Here is a 21,842-nt window from a genome sequence, read left to right on the forward strand (position 1 = left end):
AAATGGAACTTTCCGCGGTTTTAATATTTAAATAAATTACACAATTTTTCGGTTAATTTGCATGTTAAGGAATACTTTATTTATTTTTAAAATGTACCTTAATGCATTTTGCTCCACGTCGTTTCGTATGAAACAACGATTTAAATTCTCATCAAACACCGTCTTGTAATTTCTCTGATGGAAAATACTGTAAAATTATAATGCAGATATTAGCGCCGTGGCTTATACATACTAATTTTTAGATTTTAGACCAATTACAGACCGCATGTCGTTATGCATAAGCGACTAAGTCTATCGCGCCATATGTGTTGTCTTTTTAACACAACCAAGATAAGAGTCTTAACTCATTTTTTTATGTGTTGCCTACATAAACGCAATAATTATGCGCAAGCCCTAATTTAAGATGACCACATTTGTTGGCACAAATGCGTATATTTCGACTCGCATCGCAGGTTTATATAGTAGCCAGTCTGCCAGTGATGTCTATATATAGACTATTTAACAAAACTGGAATGATAACTTGTGTTAGACAATCCACACTCTCCCGAAGCGAAAATGTTTTTCCATCCTTATAATGTAATAGCTAAAATATTTTATCTGATATGCATTCGGCCGCGTATACAATTAAATTAAAGCGATTGAAAAATTATAGCATATTCATTAAAATGCAAAAATGACTTCTTTTCGGCATAATTTACTTTGCATACAATAGAAGTACACCTGTCATTCATCGGTGCTAAAGGTGCAGCACAAATTTGTGCTGGAAGTTCAGAAATACAATAAATAGGCACTGTCTTCTTTCTTTTTGATAAGATCCAAATATTTTAGCTCTAAAAATGATTGAAACGAAGCTCAAAACTCTACTCAGACTGCTACAAACAAACGATTTACAAACGCAAAGCAGAGAGTCTGTTGAAAGACGAAATTCAAAATCATTTTAGGTAAGCTACTTTAACCTTCATTTCTCAGTCTCTTTTCTTTCTTTTATTTTCCTCATGTCTTTATTTATCTTCTCTCTCAGTTCAAACCCCGCTCTGCGTTACTTAATCCTAATTCGCTACTGTCCACAAAAATAGCTATCACCACGTGAGTAAACATCCCATGATGCAGGCTAAACCACGTATACAACCCATTAAGAGGCCGTTGAATTAAGGCGCCTGAAGACATATGGATTACGAAAACCTTATGCGATATAATCCCCATTGATGTAACGTGCGTGTGCTTGTCCATTTCACAAAGACTTCATTTGAAAAACGCGATAGTGATTTACAATAAAAGAATCAATGCATGAAAAAGTAATCAAAACTTTCCCTTTGTGGCAATATTGGTTTTATTATGATTTTATTAAACCCGGATATGATAATAAAATTGAAATTAATTAAAATGAAATGATAACTTCAGTGTTGTATATATGGCTTTTGATGTCGTGGTTGTTCTGCCTGTTTTGATCATGTGTTTTGATCATATGAGTTTTGCCTTGTTGAGTCCAGTCCGACTGATTTCAAGTTGCTTACGATATTCTCCAGTTCGGTATATGCACGCTTTTTAACAATCAAATTGCTCCGTTTGAGGTCCAGTTTTTCCTCTTCTGGGCCACCGGGCTGACCAACGGCTAGCCAATCAACGTTCTAGGTTAGAAGTATGAGTTAGCCTTACTATTATGCATGTCCCAGCACTAAAATTCTGTTTTTTGAAATTGTTGTCAACTACTTTGGCGTTCTGCTAATTCGATAAATACTTTAAAAACGATGGCAGCTTAATATACTCAATGTAATCTTGTGGTAAAATCTTCAAAATGTTCATCTATCTCATCTTACCATTTAAAATAAATTTATCAATAATTTTACAGCACGTTTGTGGCATATTTCTTCAAGTGCTCATATACAAAATATCCATATCAATGATTGGCACGATATATATCCTAGAGCATGCTTGTTTTTAAGATAAATGTAGGGGCTTAGCCTGGTTTTTGACGTATGTAAATATTGATGTCCGAAACGCGTTTGGCAGAAAATTATGCCGTCCTAGGCAAACAATACACATTTTCACTTGAATGTGAAAAAGTAATTAAATACGTTTGCGGTCAGAATTTTTTATTACTTACGCGTGGTTGTTACAAGCTTTAAGTGACATATTGCCTTGGAATATACCATTTCCAAATATTCAAGCCGGTAAACCTTCATTTTTTAAGTTTTAAAGACAGCAAATACGGAATAAACGATGACACCCTCTTGTCTAAAACCGCTTTTCTTTCATCACGTATCCGTATTTTATTGTTTGCTGACGTTTTCGATGAAATACAACTTTCCGCCTCAGCCAAGAGCGTCGCCGATTCGCCGAACGTCGCCAAGTCGCCGATTACCAGTCTTTTCTCGTTCAAATTTCACGCATGCCTATAAGTAACAAAACTAACCAACGTCCATGACATAGGATTTTGGTAATTTTAGATTCCGCTATGTTCTGTCACAATACCCGGGTGTAATTCTAAATCTCCGAGCGGAATTTGTGCCCTCGCACGGCGCTTCGCACCAGCTCCGGGGACTATATTTAGCATAATTCATTTGCATTAAGCTTTTTGTGACGTAAGGCCTTAAGTGCTCGTGCACAATATGCATACAAGTGATTGACACGATAGCCTGAGCTATTTTGATGTTTAGGAAAAAAAACAATTATTTGTTCAATTATTTGATATTAGTCATGTGAGTGTAAATTCTTGTCACACGTTCTATTTCAATATTACGACAAAATATCTATTGATCAGAAGTATAACTAGAGATTATTTTTGGGTCCTCAAATTTTCCCAAATAGACACGTCATGCACACGCCACGGCACTTGCTACATTGAATATCATGCAATATCATGAAATAAACACTCACTTACCAGCAAGATGGCTGCCTTGAGACATTTTTATTACTGAGATGGATATCTATGATATAGCTAACAACAGATACCAACAAGATTGTATGGAGTTCCTTAAATCAGTTTCTATCTTCGCTAGTGAGAATTAGTTCATTAATTGAATTAAGAATAAGAAAGCAGAATTTCAATTGGTTTAACTATTCCATGAAATACAAAATAAAAGAAAAGGAATTCAATACGAAGTATAATCATATCGTCATTTTCAGTTCAAACTAGATTGAAGTTCCATTAGGAATACGTTCAGGAAGAAGATAGGTGTATGGAAGCTTTAAATTTGCGTTTCGCTCCTTAATTTTCTTGGAAATATCTTCAAGTTTGTCTTGGAAACGGTTGATAGCATCAAGGGCTTCCTGGTCTTCCCATGCTGTGGCACTGTAATTTCCCAAATAACGCTAAAAAGGAGAAAACTGTAAATGCATACTGAACGACAACACCTATCGATCATCCGTAACTAATTTATTCGTTCACATCTCTGAAAATACGAAAATCGCAATATTTCATTCGTTTATGTTGAATGAAAACACAATGGAGAAATGCTGAAATATGCTGACGTTAAATAAAAATGTTGGTTTCATATTAAAACTAACTTAAGTATTATGCGAGCTATTATTACTCGGGATTCATTGCTCTTATGAAAATTATCTACCACTTACCTCATCTTCAAAGAATTTTGTTAAAATATAAACAGTTGCAATGGCTTTGGCTGCTTGAGATTTGTTCGGCAAAGTTGACAGAATTGACTCAATTGTCGCTTCGCCCTTTTTCTTTGGTGGTGGTTGTCGAAGAATAGCTGGGGCGTTTGGAGTGAATCCGTAATGATCTTTCTGACTGAAGTTGACAGCAGCATGTTGGCAGGAAAATGTGAAAATAACTGAGGTGAGGATTTCGATCAATTGTTCAGCACTTTCAAACGATGCTGGAACACCGTGATCTTTATGACCTGGATTAACACGCCAACCATTCTTATGAACATCAAAGATCCAACTCTGAATCTCGTTATCTTTTTTCACGTCATCATCGTTCTTGTAGTAAATACCAATGATATCACCAACGAAATTTTTAATGGCTTCCCACAATGCAAGGCCATCGTCTCGATAATAAAATCCTGGTAGTTTTGAGGGATCATCGACGCCACGTTTCTTCAATGTTTGTGGAAGATTGTAATCTTGAAGATTAACCTTAAAATAATTGATCGAAATCTATTTAATATATTTTTAGCTTATTTATTTGCATCACGCGATGAAAGTGTACTTTAAAATTAAGTAGTTATACAACTAAGATGATGGAAATGTTTATATCAATGTATTATGAAGTATATATTTTTTTGGAAATAAAAAACGAATCGTGTGCATGCATGTACAGCTGGACTACAACAAATTTCAATTATCTGATAAATAATTAAATTCTCTGTACACGTTATTTATGATGTTGCTTAGCAACAAAGACAGCTCGGTTGGCTTTCAGCATTTTACTGTAAGAAATTTATCTGAAATCTTCCTGAAATTTTTGCAAACCTTTCTTCGCCGGCATTAGAGCTTTGCTTTTTAAAACTAGACTATGTAATTTAGTGTTTTATGTTCAAACTTGTTTTGTGAAATTTGGACTTTTAGGCAGGAGAATTTTAAGAAATGGCATCACAATGCACGCCCGTTCGTCAATGAAATATCACCTAATTCCCAAACGATTTTAAACACGATATTTCTTGAAAATATAGTACTGACTTCTTTAAAGCACTTCTCCATAAATGCTACATGACCACCACCTCCTAAAGACAAATACTGATCAACAATTCCATCTGAGTTAATCAATTCTTTACGAGCAATGGTATCAATTGCAAGAACGCCATAGATGTGAGGTTGCAACAATTTAAACACTGGATGAGGTGAAGCAAGGTTTCGCCAGGTTGATAAGGCAAATGATTCCGTAGTAAAGTGAGTTCGCAACAAATGAGAATTGAGCTAAAATTAAAAAAAAACGATGGAAGTTTGCCAAGGCCTTTAATTTTAAGACAAAATGTAGCATCACATTGCTATTTTGGATTTACCATTTTACTTTCTTGGTTTTTGAGGGTTTTTTACCTGAATATATTTCTAGTTTGGTAGATACCTGATGGAAATTTGATTCAGCCACACCCAGCCAGAATTTTGCGAGCATCCAGTCATGTTCATTTTCTTCATGCGGTGTCCATATTGGATTCTCAGGACCAGGTTCTTGGTTGATTTGTATAGCAATTGGCATAAGATGTCCCAGCTTATTAACATAAAACAGCGCGAGAGGAGCAGCACAGTAACGAACATCAGCATTCTCATGATTGATATTATCAGGAACTTTGTATCCCATGTCTTCAAGAATTGGACCACCATAACACTTTGCACCTACCAGTACCTTGAAGTCAACGATGTAGACATGTCCATCCTGCAAGAAATAGATCTAGGAATTCACATTTACAAGTTAGGTTTATGTATTGATAAGTCAGTGAAACTACTTAATCAGGTTCTTTTAATTATTTATTTTTAAAACTTTTATGAAACAAGGGACACTCTGCCGAAAGAAAATAGTTTAACTGGAAAAAATCGTCACGGTTCAATTATTCTTCGTTGTTATACGGCTTTATAGACACCCTTCACCTTCATTTCATCTTCCAATGACTTTCCTCTATCCAACGAGGCTTTCACATCATCATTAGTCACCGGAAAATTCTCAGGAAGTGCGTCGCAACGAATTAGTGTCACAGGATTAGCTCCATTGAGGAATCGGTAACCAAACCAGCGATCTTCATTCCATTTATCCGCCATGTTGGGTGTGTCACCAAGGATCCAGTTACGGTATAAGATACGATAATCGTCAAATGAATCCCAGTCTTCAAACAATGTGAACAGCTTCCCGATTCCGAGGTTGACGAGAGCTGCTTTTCTGCTTTCCTGGTAGGATCTGGAAGAAGTAAGAGATTCGTCGGTGATTACCTTCTAATCTGGTAGATTTACTACTTTACTGATCAAAAGAATTAGAGCAACCTTTTCTGGTCGTTACAAAAAAGCATGGTCATCCATATTTTAAACAGGTTAAAACAATTTCAACGACTATAATTCGTATATTAGAAAGCGTGATATTATACACTCTCTAGCCGCTTTAGGAACTACATTTGTCAATCCAAAGCATATTTATGGCGAAATGCAAACAGGTGCCATTTACTACCACTTTTTTAAAATTCAATTACGACCGTATGAACTATCCTCGTCCCCGGGGCCTTGCTGATAAGTACTGTATCACTGTACTGGCAATATTTTGTCATTTAGTATTTTTTAATTAGCATTTTGAAGACAAAGGAGCATTTTTTAAAGATGAGGTAAAATCCTTTGATACTGATATCTTATTTTTTGGGTTTTCATGATACATTTTTCTCAGATATTGAATTAAAATACCTGGTCTTTTCATCAGTAAATTGAACATCTCGTGGGAGGTCGTCATGTGTTTTAGCCTTAATATTTCCAGGCATATCATCAGAGACGTAATCCCACTGGTATGTGACTTTGCGTTCTTCAAGTTCCTTCTGTCGATGTTCACTCACTATGGCTGGTACTTTATGGAATGGTAGAGTTGCTGGAAATCGAAAGTCATTTAAATCAAAACATGCCTCTTAACAACCTCAAGTTGAATTGAGGACCTATATAGCAATCCATTGATAAAATATACGTTTGCAGCATGTTTTGGAGATCAAAATTTTGGCGAAATTTTGGACACCATTTAGTAAATTTAATTAACCGAACGTCAGGTTTTCAAAGTTATGAGAATGTTCTCCGACGAAGCCCATTCTGTACAGAGTAAACGTTATAGAGCGAGAGCGAAAAGAGGGTGGTTCGATATTTTTCGGTAAGGAATGACGAAAAAAGGTTTATAAAAAGTTTATTAAAAAGCGCCCATAAGGCATGTTTTTCCACTTCATCCTTTCAAATTAGTTGCTAAGCTTTTTTTAATAAGTTGGTAAAGACACAATGAACGTGTTTCATTATTACCTTCACCAGGAAATAGTACCATATCCTTGAATATCCATTTGAAGCATGGGAAAGAGTAGACACGATCTTGAGTGGAGCTCAAAACAATCACCTGTTTTGGTGGAATATTTATTATTTTGAGAAAATGCGTCTTCGTTTTGACTTTTGGAAAAGTCAATGTCATGTGGAAATTACAAAAGGTCGACAAAAAAGTGAAGACTTTGGGGAATTTTTGCTACGCTATACTCTAAACCAAAACACCCTTTATCCGGCCACTTACCCTGTTTACAAACCAGTCTGGATCACCTGACCAGTATCCTCCTCCATCAGAATGAAGTTCAATGAGTTGAATGTCACCGACATCGAAACCTTCCACTTGGTATTGCTCTTTGCTTCCTGCTTCGAAGTCATTATGGAACCATTTGTCCAGCTTCAGGTAATCTGTACGACCTTTGACACCTGCAAATAATCGCGTGGGTTATATTGTTGGCTTTTCAAACTCTTTTCTAGACACTAAACATTACCAAGCTAGGTGCTGAAGATTAGACAAAATATGAGTAGTAAGCACTAGAATAATTTTACCTGTTATTCTGATGGTGATAGTCGCATCCGTCCCGGCATGCTCCCTGTCTCCTGTTTCAACCTCGATATTGTAGACGGCGTTCTGTTCAGCTGGAATCACAGATCCAAATTTCAGTTTACGAAGTTGCTGGACGCGAGAGTATACAGCAACTCGATAGTGTCCGATACTGTTGTAATCTTCAGGTGATTTAGCCTCGAGTAATCCTAACGAATCAGGTTGGTGAACGATACTGAAACCAGTTCTAAATTCAAAAAAATAAATAGGAATTGAAATCTATCTCATAAAGAGGTGTACAATACGTAATCTAAACAAATTCTGCATGTATTGTATCAAGTTTGGAAAAGTTTATTCTATAACGCATAACAATTTGTTCCTAATAAAATTCAGCTTCTGTTATCAAAAGTACGACGAGAAGGCGGGGTCCTTATTAAAAGCTTAATTGGGGGGAGGGAGCTGGCGTTAATATTTATTTATTCTTTTTCATATACACTTGAAACAATCTTCTCAGTAAAAGGTAACTTCTAGAGCCCACCATTATTGTTGTTATGTTGTCAAAGAAACATTGAAAAAATTGGAAGTATTTTTTCCTGTCTGGTATCCACGTTATTATTAGCCCGTCAAATTGCTTTGTTCCGGGTCTGTTTTTCACTCTCAATGAAATCCAAAATATTAGCGTAGGGGGACAAATCGTCAGGCTGGCTACGCTAATTGAGCCCTTCAAACACCTCTCGTAGCGAAAGTTTTTTTCATTTTTTTGCTAGAAACGTGCTTTAGGCATGCAGCAAAACGTTGTCTGAATCCTTAGTAATTTATAAAACATCTTCCACATTTAAGTTAAACTGCAATTTTTTATTCACCCATTTTGGTGCTCAAAGCGTTTATGTTAATTTTGATTGCTAAAAACACTTTTTTTCTTGCAAAATATTCTACAAGCTCTCTGTACAGGAGTTTCGATGCCTCAAACTATACATACACACGCCAAGAGATTTCTCTAACGATGCCTGCGCGTATACCTAAACTTTTTATACACACTGTTTTTTCTTTTCTACCAATCAAATAGGTTGAACTCAACGATGTGCTAAACGCTGATAAATATTGGAAACAACTACACTAAAAATTGAGATATCGAACCTTTCCAGGACATCTGGTGACAATGGTGTCTTGATTGAGACCGTAGCAAGGTCAAACCATGGGTGTGTTTCCTTATCCCACATTATACCAGCGTGGAAGATGGTTGCAGTGTCATTTGGAGATGCTTCATGTATTTGAATTTGCAAGCGATAATTTACTGGGCCTTTAGAAAGACGATTGACGTACTCTTGGCGTAAATAGTCGGTTGGTCGTTTCTCATCAGCATGGCGACTGAAAATCCTTGAGAACAGAAAAAAACAAGTTGTAGAAATAATGGAATTATAGTGGTGTAGCATTGAACGGTTGGCTAACAACGAGGATCCTATTTTTTATTATAGCTATGTGTATGGAGTTTTATGCACTGCAGAATGATGAAATAAAAATCGTTCTTCACTGGGTAAATTAATTGTAATGACATTTGGCTTGATGTACGATTTTTTTTTTCACGTTTGAAAAAATGTCATACATGTCTTTAGATTGGACGTGCGATATTCTTCACATGTGAAAAATTGTCGTATGTCATTTTGGCGGCAATTTGTTTACATTTTTTTTAAGATGCCGTCGAAACTTAATTATAGGAGTGAGTGTCAAAACATAATTCTGAAATTCAACACATTTTCATATTCAGCACATTGTCAAATATTTCGGAAAGAATATCTAAATTCTATTGAACAAAATTCCAAAGAAACTTAACTGTAATAAATATGTTTTGATGCGTAAAATTTTGGTTTTTGTTGCTCACTGTGGTTTTTGTATAATAAAAGCGTTTTATTATGAACGAGTTGTGGCGGAAAACAAAGTCATTCGTTCGTTTTGCAATCCTTCACAACTCGTGCATAAATCGACTCGTACGATCTATCTTTAGCAACCTTTTTCGGTGAAGTCCAATATCACAGGCGAACAAATTAATAGAAGTGCAGTATTCACCAAATTTTTCTTTGTTCTTCCTCTGTCAATCTTCCACTCTCATCTTCTTCTTTGATATCAACATCTCCAGGAAGAGCACGATATCTGCAATAACGAACTTTACCATCCTTTGCTTTAAAATGCATCGTAACTTGAGAATAGTAGTAGAGATGAGCAAAGGTATCAGGAGCTCGTCTCAGGGCCTCGACCAGGTAGTAATAACTAAAACATTAATTATATTCCTTCACTGACAAGTGGAAGGAGTTGGATTTTTATATTTACACTTTGTTAAAATTTGGGTCAAATAAACATTAGTATTTAAGAAAACATGTTCACAATACACCGTAATAAAAGGATTTTTATCACCATGAATTGTGAGAAATTGTTGGAAATGTAAATGAGGTCTTTTAAAGATAGGCATATTAACAGAGTGAAAACAGGTTGTTTTTCTCTCGTTCTGTTAGGTTTCAGGTGCTATTTCAGGGGTATATTCAGTGTTATCTCATCCTTTTACACCCATCTGTGCTTTATGATCGCAAAGCATTGAGGTAAAATATGTACAGAACTGATTTGATTTATGTCCAATTGCACTTTGTAAAAAACTACGTGCTTGGATTAATTACTTCACCCTCGAGGCTGCATGCTGGGTTATTAATTCCGCCCGGAGGTTAGAAATTACATCCGGAATCCCCATTGCAATTGTTGATATATCGCTAGGTCATAATGAACTTACTAGTAAGGATTCTTGTAAGCATATTCTTTACCGGATTCACCTTCTTTCATAGGAACAAAATCCTCAAAACTCGAAGCGTTCCAAAATATATTAGCTTCACCAGTGTTCATAACTATATCCATTGGACTCTCACTATCACTGTCAGCAAACTTGATCGAGAATGATCTAGCATCAGCACTAGCATCATCCATGTACTTGCTGTTTGCATGACGTAATCTTGCAGGGAATTTTCGACCTGGAGTGAATGGGACGTTTTTGTGCGTAAGAAAACATTTTACGTGTAGAATAATACTTATAGCAAAGTTATTACAATCCTATTCAATTCGATATATTCACTTTTTCCTTGTTTTTTAAGCGTACAGCTTTTGAAATTATAATTAAATGATCTTTGAAATTATAGATTGCTTCTGTAATGACTAATAAAACTACGATAATATTGATGGTCCAAAATTCAAATCAGAATCTTCACCATCCAAACAATTATTTATGTAGTTGCACAAATCAACGAACACTAACCAGCTCTAAAGAATTCGTGTTCAGGAAATCTCGGATCATCAACGATTTTTATTTCTCCAATTCCGCCAGTACCAACAGTGTGGGTACTTCTGCTAAATCCCCTTAAGGTAGTGGCAAGGGTGAATAAGGTCTTGAATTTTTCTGTCTTTAATTTCAATTTAAGACCGCCGAATACAGGAGAATCTGATGGTGGCTAAATTGTAAGAAATTGAATTTTCTAAACTGAAATAGAATTATCAATACTCATTATCTATGGGACGAAATGTAACTCTAACGATAATTAGTTATAGCATAATGATTATGATAAATATTTCATAATTATATGATAATTATATAACCAGTGAGCAGCGCATGGCAGCGTCTTTAAACAATTTAACATCAAATGTGGTATAACAACTGCCTAAAATAAACAAAAACACTTCTCGACGTCTCGACCTGAGGGTCGACGTCTTTGTCAAGAGGAATGAAACCAGCTCAAAAGAGTTCGTGGGCCTTACTGACGAAGGCCCTCAGGTCGAAACGTCGAGAAGTGTTTTTGTCTATTTTAGGCAGTTGGTATACCGCAGTCATTTCATGCTAAGTTTTTATGATAATTATATGTTAATTATTGTGCGAAGTGGAGCCGAGAATAAATATAGACGACTTCGACAGCGTTCAATGCATGAGTAAAGCATGGCGAAGATATGAAAAATGAAAAAGTGCTTCTATGAAAAACAATGAAAAAGGTGCTATTTCAAAGTGCTACTACAACGAAATTTTTGACCCTATTTTTATCAGCCTAAAAATATTCAGTCTTTTATACAAACAATTTGATGTATATATGACTTTGGTACGTTAAATAGAAGTTGACTAATTTTGTCCTCAAACTTCGGTATCAGATGTGAACTTTTATAGCCGCCATGTTTGCTGCATGTGACGTCATAATGAGTACCTATGGTAATATATATATATATATATATATATATATATATATATATATATATATATATATATATATATATATATATATATATATATATAGCATGTGTGTTGTCAGCTTTGAATTTTCGAGCTTGAGGCCAAGAACCAAATCATTTTATTTTGAAATGGAAGTTAATTCTTTTAACTAACATATATTCAAGGAATGCCTGGAAAAGGGTTTGAAAATTTACGCCGGTTTGTTAGAAAATTCGGGTTAATCTAAAAGCCCGTCTGACAGCGATACTGAATTACTACAGTGTCAATGAACCACATATGAACCCACTATATGGGTGTTCACATTGGTCTTATTCAATATACTAGTAAAATTGTCAGTGAATACTGTAGAAAGGAAACTTTGCTACGAAACGTAAAAGAACTACTTAGTCTTTCAGTAAAAGAAGACGAAGACAATGGTATGTCCTTGTTAATGATGATATTGCATGATGTATACTATGGGATATATTCCTGCAAACCATATACCACTGTTTTGCAATCGCGTATTGAAATAAAAGAATTAATTTCCATTTCAAAATAAAATGATTTGGTTCTTGGCCTCAAGCTCAAAAATTCGAAGCTGACAACACACAAGCTATATATATTACCATAGACACTCGTTATGACGTCACATGCAGCAAATATGGCGGCTATAAAAGTTCGCATCTGATACCGAAGTTTGAGGACATACAAAATTAGTCAACTTCTATTTAACCTACCAAAGTCATATATACATCAAATTGTTTCTAGAAGACTGAGTTCTTTTTTAATCAAATAAGAATAGGGGGGGAAATTTTGTTGCAGTGACACAATAAATACTCACAACCATACCGTGTGTTCATCTTTCACTCGCTTCTCAAGCTCCTCTTTACCAAATTTCTCGGCGAATATCTCAAATCCAATATTTTTCCCTAGATTAATAGTGAAACACTCATATATTATCATCCAAATCAATCGCAAACAATAAGGAATTCGAAATATCTAGTATCGCACTAGTATTGCATGCAGTCACGTTTAAACTGATTATTTCGTCTTCTATTATTACATACGAATACAGCCAGTGATAAAAATGCAGTTGATAGCATATAATTTAATGATACAATCTAACGCTTTTCGGACACAGGTTAAAGTCAAACACATGTCGCTTGTAAGCAAACGGATGTCAGATACTGACTTCATAGGGAGAATATAGAATGTTGTGATTGATAATTTGATACATACAAACCATGGTGTGCATATATAGCTGTTTCCTCAGTTCCTGCAAAAATAACAATTAATCGTTATCAGTTATTATATGTGCCGTGGCTCTGGTAGCGTGAAAAACAATTCTCAACGAAGTAGATAAATGCACTACTGAGATTTGTACACAAAGGAAATCGAATTACCAATCAAGTACCAGAGAGGATAATTGGGGGGAGGGGGGCGTCGCACATATTCATTTATTCATGTTGGGCAAGATTAATTTCTTTTCAAATCCACTGTCTTTGCACGTCTGTACGAATATGTGCCCCCCCCCCCCCGCACGCCACTGCGAATCATTTATCTTATACTAAATGCCAAGTGCGGGTCAAATCCACTTGACGCTGCTTATTGTGAGCTTTTTCGCCTAACAGCATATACAAACAATTTGTTAAAATGTTCGCAAGATTAATCGCTAGAATATCGCTATCCTTGTAAGGCAAAACGCGATTGATGTGTACTTTCGGATTGTAACTCATACACAAAATAGGGTGAGCAACTGCAAGATATACCGGTTGATTCATTTCAAAATCGTATCTAATAAAGTACCGAACAATTGCGAAAATGCGAAACGAAAATCGTTGTTGTCTTTGTATTTGATCACTGCGCAATTTCTTTTTTTCAAGCGTTAATTTGTACGTCAAACCACAAGTAATCGATTTGCGCTTATTTGAACCCTATTAAACGCCCAAAAGCGATTTGTTGGACATGCTGAACCCATTAAGGTAATCAAAGCATTAAATTCCGCATCTGTCAACACTGTTTGGTAGGTAGAGCTGGTTGCATATACATGGGGAAGAATTTCTGTTCTAAACTTTGATCTGGAACTGGAAGAACGCGTTAAAGTTAACTAAAGGCATTCCATCTCTGAATCTTTGGGCAAACATTTGCGTCGGAGTTCAGGCAACTTTTGGGTTAATGTGTCTGCAGAAAAAATCTCTTTATCAATACATTGTGTGTCATGAATAAGTTTCAATAGCCTTCTCTTATGTATTCATATTAGGCATTTATATTTGGCTTGGGTTAGCGGTGTCGGGGAAGGCGAGGAAATAAATGGGAGAGATCTCCAGCACGTTTTTTTTCTCGTTCCCCGACACAGCTTAATTACCCAAGCCAAATATAAATGCCTAACATAATTACATAAGAGATGCCTGCGGAGGAGGCTTAAGTTTCAAAATGAACCCATTTTTATCCTCAAATGTGAAACAGCAGTGCGTGTAGAGCGGTCCGAGTTCCTTTACCTCGATCGTCAGCTAAATGCAGTAACTGGTGAACATTCAGTGTGTAAAAACGTTCTGCATAAAGAAGCGAAAACGATTTGCAAAAATTGTTAATTAGTCTTTCGGCTTCATTCGTTGGTGTTCACGGCTACTGAATTAGCATCGTCTTGTGGTCAAGGCATGCATAGGGTCATCGCAGGGAAAAATGACGACACTGGCCGAAACGCGAAGACCACTAAATCCTGAAAAAGTGCGCGTCATAAAAGGTACATATTTGTCAAAATATCACATAAATAATATACAAAATTAATGGGAAAAGAAACATAGCGCGAGCACTCGTGAAGCTGAACACATGTTTTGTTGAAACATAATTGTTAATTATTATGTTTAAAAACTTACCGGTTACGTGCGTATATTTCTTTCTTCAGATTATGTGTTGTCTTTCTGTGTGGCAAAAAAACAAAACGGCGCTAAGAGTAACGCAAATGAATGAGGCTTTTTTTACCCAAAGGGTCAGCTATGTTCACCGCAAACGACAGAGGAATGAAGGAGTCAAAGGTCAATTATGTGATAAGCTGGCGTATTACGAAACAGTGCAAGAGTTATAGTAATACATCTAAACGCTGTAGTCTTTGTACTAACCAAAAATTCATGATAATCTACCACCCTGAACTTTGTTCCCTGATTTCAAGAAGCGAACTTTTATCAAAATGCAGACATAGAAATAAATTTCTCTTAATTAATGTAACCTAATACAATGCGTATATGTATATATGCAATTCGTTTTTCGTCAAACATGTAAATAGTGTATATATATAGCCATGGCAACTATATAGCGCGACATTTAAATTCACCTGATGAGTGTGGCAAGCACTGCTTGTTATACGAAACAAATTTGTAGAGAATAAAATCATATGAAGTAAACCAAGTTTATTGTATTTTATCGTCTTATTAGCTCTATACTTTGATATATCGAGCACTCTACTCATATATGATTCTAAACAGTGTGTATACAATATAATTTATATAATTTATGCTAATATATGTATGTATATTTGAACCCTCGTAACATGAAAATATAACCGAGAAGGGTTTCTCTACGGGTTGAATTTCTTTGTAACTCGCCCCAGTCTCCTCGCGAACTATGCATTAATTGCGAGCTTGAATCTCGATGATGAAAAATTTTGGATGTCAGGATTTTCATAAACAATAGATTTAACTGCAATCTTCTTTATACAGCAAATAGACAATTTTACTAAGTTTATCAGTATAGTAATAGTAAGCTCTTTTCTAATAGTATGCCCTTTTTATCGCCTAAATCAAAAGTTTGTCGATTATGCAAGTGGTCAATCATGTGTGTACAAACGGCTGTAATTTCCCAATAGCATCCATTCACGATATGGATTTGTATTATGAGAATTGCGGCTTTATTTAGTGTGTGATTGAGACTTTTTTTAGTATCTGACTTTTTCTTCTTGCAATGGCTTTCGGGCTGTCGTACATTGTTTAATCCGATCGCATAATCTCGTGCAGGAATGTCAAGAATGAGTATACGTGTCTTTACAATGGATCTATTTAATTATTTATTTGTTGTTGTAGCAACCTAATCTTCGCTGCGCCTTGGATTTCTTTGTAACTCGTCCCAGTCTAGTGGCGAACTATGTATTAATTGCGAGCTTAAAACTCGATGATGAAAAATTTTGGCTGCCAAGGATTTTTATTAACAATAGATTTAACTGCACCTTCTTCATACAGCAAACATAGAATATTATGTATACTATAGACACGTGCCAATTTAAAACATTTCAAACATTTAAAACAGTTCTGTCACAATACCCGGGTGTAATTCGTAATCTCGTACGGTGGCCCTGCGTTGCGCTTTGGGGAAAATAACAAGGCAGCCATCTTTGATTGCGAAATCCTAGCATTATGAACTTTTGCGGTAATTAATGTCCCGAATTTCCAGTTGTGTAGAACTTAACATCGAGAAAACCAAATCAAGGGCAATGCATTGGTTACTTTTTTCTGAACACCGCGGTTGGCTTTTCACGGTTTGATATTTCAGGACATGCATGAACAGAGAAATTTTGTTCTTTGTTGTCCAATGGATTCAGATATCAAGCACTGTGCTTTAGCTTTTTTCGAAACATTGCGATTTGTTTTGCCGTGAAACAACTAATGTCGACAGTGCATTGTTATATATGCATTATATGTAATGTTACAATCTATAGGTAATTTCGAGTGGAATATATACAACATTTCATTATTCGCACCAGGAACAGTTGATGGGAAAAGGTGTGAGCTATAGGTCCTCCGGCTTGAATCGAACCAACGCTTTTGCGATGCCGGTGCAATGCTCTTGCGACTGAGCTACCGAGGTAGCGAACTAGAGCATGCGTGGTTAATGTGGATTGTATATAATGCCGGGAATAGGTGAGGGTAAATCAGTTTTGATTTTTGGCACTTCACTCGATGTAGGTAAAATTTTTTTTACTGGCTTGAATTTGAAGTCTGCATGATTCCACTCGAAATTAAGACCCTTCAAACCTCTAGAATTTACCTACATCGAGTAAAGTACCAAAAATAAAAACCAATTTACCGCACCTATATTCCCGGCATTACTATCCTATATAGATTAACCAAACTTGCTCTTTTCAGCTACCTCTGTAGCTCAGTGGCAAGAGCATTGCACCTGCGTCGCAAAAGCGTAGGTCACCATCCCTGCCGGAGGACCACAGTTCCAGGCATGAATTTGAAGTGTGTATAATTCCACTCGAAATTAAGCCCTTTAAAAACCAGTTTAGATTTTTAGAATTTACCTACATCGAGTGAAGTGCCAAAAATCAAACCGATATATTAGTCCACTGTCTGGAGCAATCCTGATTAGTCCACTTTCAAATGTTTCAAGTGCATAATATTTCATTGTTGTATAATGTGTATTGTTAAACTAATTACTTGAATTAATTAACTATAGCGGTCGATATAAAGGTGTAAATATACATGGCACTTCGCGCCATCCACAGAAGAGTATGTTATATTTTAGAGATAGGTATTATTTGTTAACAGTCTTTTTGAACGAACTACCTAACACTATCATTATACCGAAATTTATGCTTTCTCTACGAGACTGGGGCGAGTTAAAAGGGAATCCAAGGCGCAGTGAAGATTAGGTTGCTACAACAACAAATGAATAATTAAATAAATCCATTGTAAAGCCACGTATACTCATTCTTGACATTCCTGCATGAGATTATGCGATCGGATTAAACAATGTACGACAAGTCGACAACCCCAAAGCCATTGCAAGAAGAAAAAGTCAGATACTAAAAAAAGTCTCAATCAGACACTAAATAAAGCCGCAATTCTCATAATACAAATCCATATCGTGAATGGATACTATTGGGAAATTACAGCCGTTTGTACACACATGATTGACCACTTGCATAACCATTTTGATTTAGGCGATAAGAAGAGCATACTATTGGAAAAGAGCTTACTATTACTATACTGATAAACTTAGTAAAATTGTCTGTTTGCTGCATGAAGAAGGATGCAGCTAAATCTATTGTTTATGAAAATCCTTACATCTAAAATTTTTCATCATCAAAATTAAAGCTCGCAATTAATTTATAGTGCGCGGCGAGACTGTGGCGAGTTACAAAGAAATCGGTTAAGCCGCAGAAAAGACTAGGTTGGTTAATTAACTTAATTTTCATGTTACGAGGGTTCAAATATACATACATATATTAGCATTATATAAATTATATTGTATACATACTATATACATACACAACCACCCACTGAAGAAGCTGAATAACTGAATAAGCTGAATAACTGAGTTATCTGCAAGTGAGCCTGCGGTGGTTAACAAGCGGTATTCATTTCCGATACAAACAAAGGAAAACAAACGTTTACAAACGTAGAAAAAAGATAAGGATAGATTATCAAATGATATAATTGTTAATTTTATTATGCCTTATGGTCATAATTTGAGTGTTTAACTCAACTTCCAGTAACTTGTTCATTGCACTTGAATGTATTTATGTATTAATAATTCACGTATTTTTGGATGTTGCTATTAAATAAGGTTTTTCATTCGTTAATACTATGTTTACTATTCTTCAAATGTATAATAAAACAATTATTGAATTCGGTTTTTGTGATTTGCAGAGTTATCAAGGTTGAGGTAAGTGTTATCTCTCATCCAACAATTGTTTCTTACACGAGCTCTGATGAAGTTGTGAACAATAGAACGAAAGTTCGAAAGTCATCAACTTCGCTGGACTATAGCCAGAACACGGACTTCGTTTCGCTAGCAGCACTCTAAATATCACTGCAGACTTCACATAGATGGCGGAAGAAGTGTCAGCATTATTAGTCCCTTTAAAGAATCCTGTCTGTTAACACGAATAATATATGAATATATTAGCCTATATATGGCAGTTTATATAGAAGTCCATGTTGCAAGATACTCACAGGTAATATTGTCCGTAGGATTATTGTGAACTTTGATTTAAGTGACCGTGCATGAAAAGTGCTATACTGTTCATATTCACCTCAACTTATTGGGGCGATCCCAGGCTTAAACGGGGTTGAATTCCAGGGTTGAATTCACGGGTTGAATTCAGGGGTTGAATTTTTTCTCCAACAAAGGTTTGAATCAACGACAAGCACTTTACCTGAAGTGGTTAGTTCGGTCTAGTATGCGAGTTTTAATTCACAGTGTAGGTTAGAATTACCCCGCCATTGCACGCCAACAGTTTCTCTATATATGCACACAAATGGCCCACACACATGCACTGGACGAGATTCGCCAACGCGACGCGAATTTTCAGTTTTTTAAGGCAAATATATTCAATTCTGACATGTTAAAGGCGTGGGCGCCAGACATGTAAAAAATATGCTATCAAGAATATAATAAGATATCAAACTTCGTTTCTTTTTGAAGTCAAAAATTCGTGAGAGTCGCGTTGCATAGTTGGACGCATGCGTCCGATGGGGGGATTCGCCTTCAGTGTGTGTCGGTAGACGGCAGTGAACGCGTAACTTAACTTATAGCTTTGCATAAATTCAATGATTCATCACAAATGTATTAATTGTGTTGACAGCAACGAATACTGCATGCAAAGAGAGAGCCAGAAAGGCAAAGAAGAATCGACAAATGAAAGAATGATTAAGTAATGAAACACAAAAACATTAGCTCTACGAGTTGACGTTTCCAAAATGTATAATTGTAGACTATCGTCTACAAAATCCACGTAGCTCGAACTAAATTAACATACATCACTTTTGTCACCATCAAGCATCATTCTAGTCTCCGGCTTTTGCCGATAGAACTGACATCTATAACATATATATCTAACTATGTCACTTTGGTCGCCAAACTCCTACCTTACGTGCAGGTGATGATAGCTTGCAAGGTGATTTCAGAAACGATAGCCTTCTTTGATTGTGAGCTGTGATTTAGATTAGACACTTGGGCAATATCCGGGTTCCGCCGGTATCCGGTTTCTTTTCAAAACTCGTACACTCACAAAAGAAATTCATCGTGCATAACAAATATATGAATATGCACACCCATGCATGCATGATCGCGTGAGATTCGGCTTTGTATGGACATGCAGTGTCGCATTAAAAAGATGCAATTCCGTATGTCTCTATAACCGAATTGATATATAGGAAAGGTTTTTATCTAAAAGTCTTAGGTGAAGATCTTTATCGTTTGTGTTTCATGCAACAAGGGTGTATGACCGCTGGTCGAACGTATATTGAAAAATTAATTCTACTTGAATGCCTGCATGGTGGGAACCACTCAACCACATGCAGTGCATGTCTGAGATAAGCATTTTTATGCACTATCACATGAAATATGTTTGTATCCACAAGTGATTTTTATTAACATTATTTACAATTTACTAAAATGGATAGCCGGTGCTTCTAATAGTTGAGGGTAGATGTATATGACAATCTGAAGCCTGTTTTATACTGACTTGGGCTTTTTTAGTATGTAAACACGCTCACAGGTCCGTTTCAGGTTTTGTTACAGGTTGATAATTTCTGCCTTGCGTGCCGAAATCCTTTCCTTTGCGGTTAAATGAAAGCTATCTTTTATTTCTATAAAGATATCTATAAAGTTCATTTATTATATTGTTGGCTTTTGCAAGATCTTCCCCAAGTCGATTATTTTCTGTCCGACATGTCTTAGATCGCTCTGAATATCCTTAACCTTTAAGGCCAGCTCGTTACAACAACATTGCGGTTTTGCAGTACAATCATGACATGGATTTTCCGGAGTCTGATTTTTCTTGTTGTTGTGTACCACATTCCGTATGCTAAGCTAATGGCCCACACGTGGAGCTTGATATTCAATAGCTTCACGGTCAATCTCCATAACGCTTAAAGCTTTGTCTTGAGTATATTGCTCATCACCTTAACTTTGGGCAGGACTCTTAATAGCTAACTCTTTCATTCTCTCGCTTAGGTTCTGTTTCTCATCTTCTTGGACAATTAGTAGCGTTTTACTTTTTCCGTACCACTTTATCGAGTAGCCATCACTTTTGAATAGTTTTACTTCGCCGCCAGGAAAAGTCCATTTGCCTTTAAGATCCAGGATGCTATATACACAAACTTTTTCAAGCCTTCTAGACTGTCTTTCCAGATAAATTATTTGCCTTGGCAAGTAAGATTGAGTTTCTTAGATGGTGTTGATGTTGATAGTATTTTTCATTGTGCAAAATCGGTGGAGTCACGACTACAAGTAATCATCAACAATAACGGAGCTCTCTATAGATTAAGTCCGGTCGCCATGTTGGCTTCGTGGTTTAAGACAAATCCATAAGCAGATAGCATTCATTTAGCTGCACACGGAAAGATTTCGGCACACGAGGCAGAAATTAGATATGACCAGATATATAAACATCTCCAGAGTTTTCGCCAGATTGGTTATGCAAGGAAAACTATCAGCGGCGATCAAATTTCTGGATAAAGAAAGCTCATCAGGTTTACTTGATCTTTCACCAGAAATTTTGGAAGGTTTGAAAGAGAAACACCCGCAAGCCAGTGTTTGAGAAGACGAATGTCTCTTAAATGGGCCTGTAGATCAAATCCAGCCGAATATTTTCGACCTCATCTATGAAAAGATGATTTATGACGCAGCCTTGAAAACGTCGCAAGGGTCAGCTGGACGTTGGGAATGGATGCAGACATATATCGGCGAATATTTTGTGTTCACATACGTCTTGCAGGCTCATTTCTCTTGATAAAAACCCTAGAATCCGACCAATTGAAGAGAGGGGGGGGGGAGTGCTGCGAAAAATAATTAGTGAGACCATAACTTCATTCTTGAGGGAGGAGATAAAGGAAGCTGCTGGGACTTTACAAGTTTGTGCAGGATACAGCACTGGGACCGAGGCAGCAAAACATGCCATGAGTCATGTTCTTGAGGAAGAGAGGACTGATGGAATCCTCTTAATTGACGTGAGCAATGCTTTCAACCAAATGAATAGAGCAATAGCTATGCACAATCTCCAAATAACTGCAACATATACATGGTGTAATCGTCAATGACATCTTAAAGACATGATGTTTTAAACACAAAATGTTGGGGATTTCGATCCATTTCCCCATTTAACTAGGCCGCTCAAAGAAC

At 36.3% G+C, this 21,842-nt stretch overlaps 1 protein-coding gene across 2 annotated transcripts; it reads right to left on the minus strand.

The window, feature by feature from the left end:
* Positions 1–2,852: 2,852 nt before the first annotated feature.
* On the minus strand, positions 2,853–19,680 carry LOC114519872 (allene oxide synthase-lipoxygenase protein-like). Of its 2 annotated transcripts, XM_028540049.1 has the most exons (17): positions 19,586–19,680; positions 14,594–14,638; positions 12,957–12,993; positions 12,567–12,646; positions 10,782–10,974; positions 10,266–10,500; positions 9,554–9,754; positions 8,627–8,866; positions 7,495–7,736; positions 7,193–7,371; positions 6,934–7,024; positions 6,343–6,520; positions 5,548–5,851; positions 5,027–5,335; positions 4,642–4,878; positions 3,574–4,098; positions 2,853–3,312 (listed from the first exon to the last, which is right to left on the minus strand). In XM_028540049.1, exons 3-17 carry the CDS (start codon positions 12,970–12,972, stop codon positions 3,133–3,135), a joined length of 3,210 nt encoding a protein of 1,069 aa, XP_028395850.1. In that variant the 5' UTR covers positions 12,973–12,993; positions 14,594–14,638; positions 19,586–19,680; the 3' UTR covers positions 2,853–3,132. The 2 variants fall into 2 exon arrangements, with proteins under 2 accessions (XP_028395850.1, XP_028395851.1); XM_028540050.1 differs by lacking the exons at positions 14,594–14,638; positions 19,586–19,680 and adding an exon at positions 13,121–13,139.
* Between the last annotated feature and the right edge of the window lie 2,162 nt (positions 19,681–21,842).

This window comes from Dendronephthya gigantea, unplaced genomic scaffold (assembly GCF_004324835.1).
Source record: "Dendronephthya gigantea isolate DGI-Jeju-01 unplaced genomic scaffold, DenGig_1.0 000014F, whole genome shotgun sequence".
Lineage (NCBI taxonomy): Eukaryota > Metazoa > Cnidaria > Anthozoa > Malacalcyonacea > Nephtheidae > Dendronephthya > Dendronephthya gigantea.

Excerpts from the sequence above, each read along its gene's own strand:
- LOC114519872 (XM_028540049.1), bottom strand. Across the intron at positions 8,867-9,553 it reads GAAGAACAAAGAAAAATTTG|GATTTTCAGTCGCCATGCTG; the intron begins GTGAATACTGCA and ends TCTGTTCTCAAG. Across the intron at positions 7,372-7,494 it reads TATCACCATCAGAATAACAG|GTGTCAAAGGTCGTACAGAT; the intron begins GTAAAATTATTC and ends GATTATTTGCAG.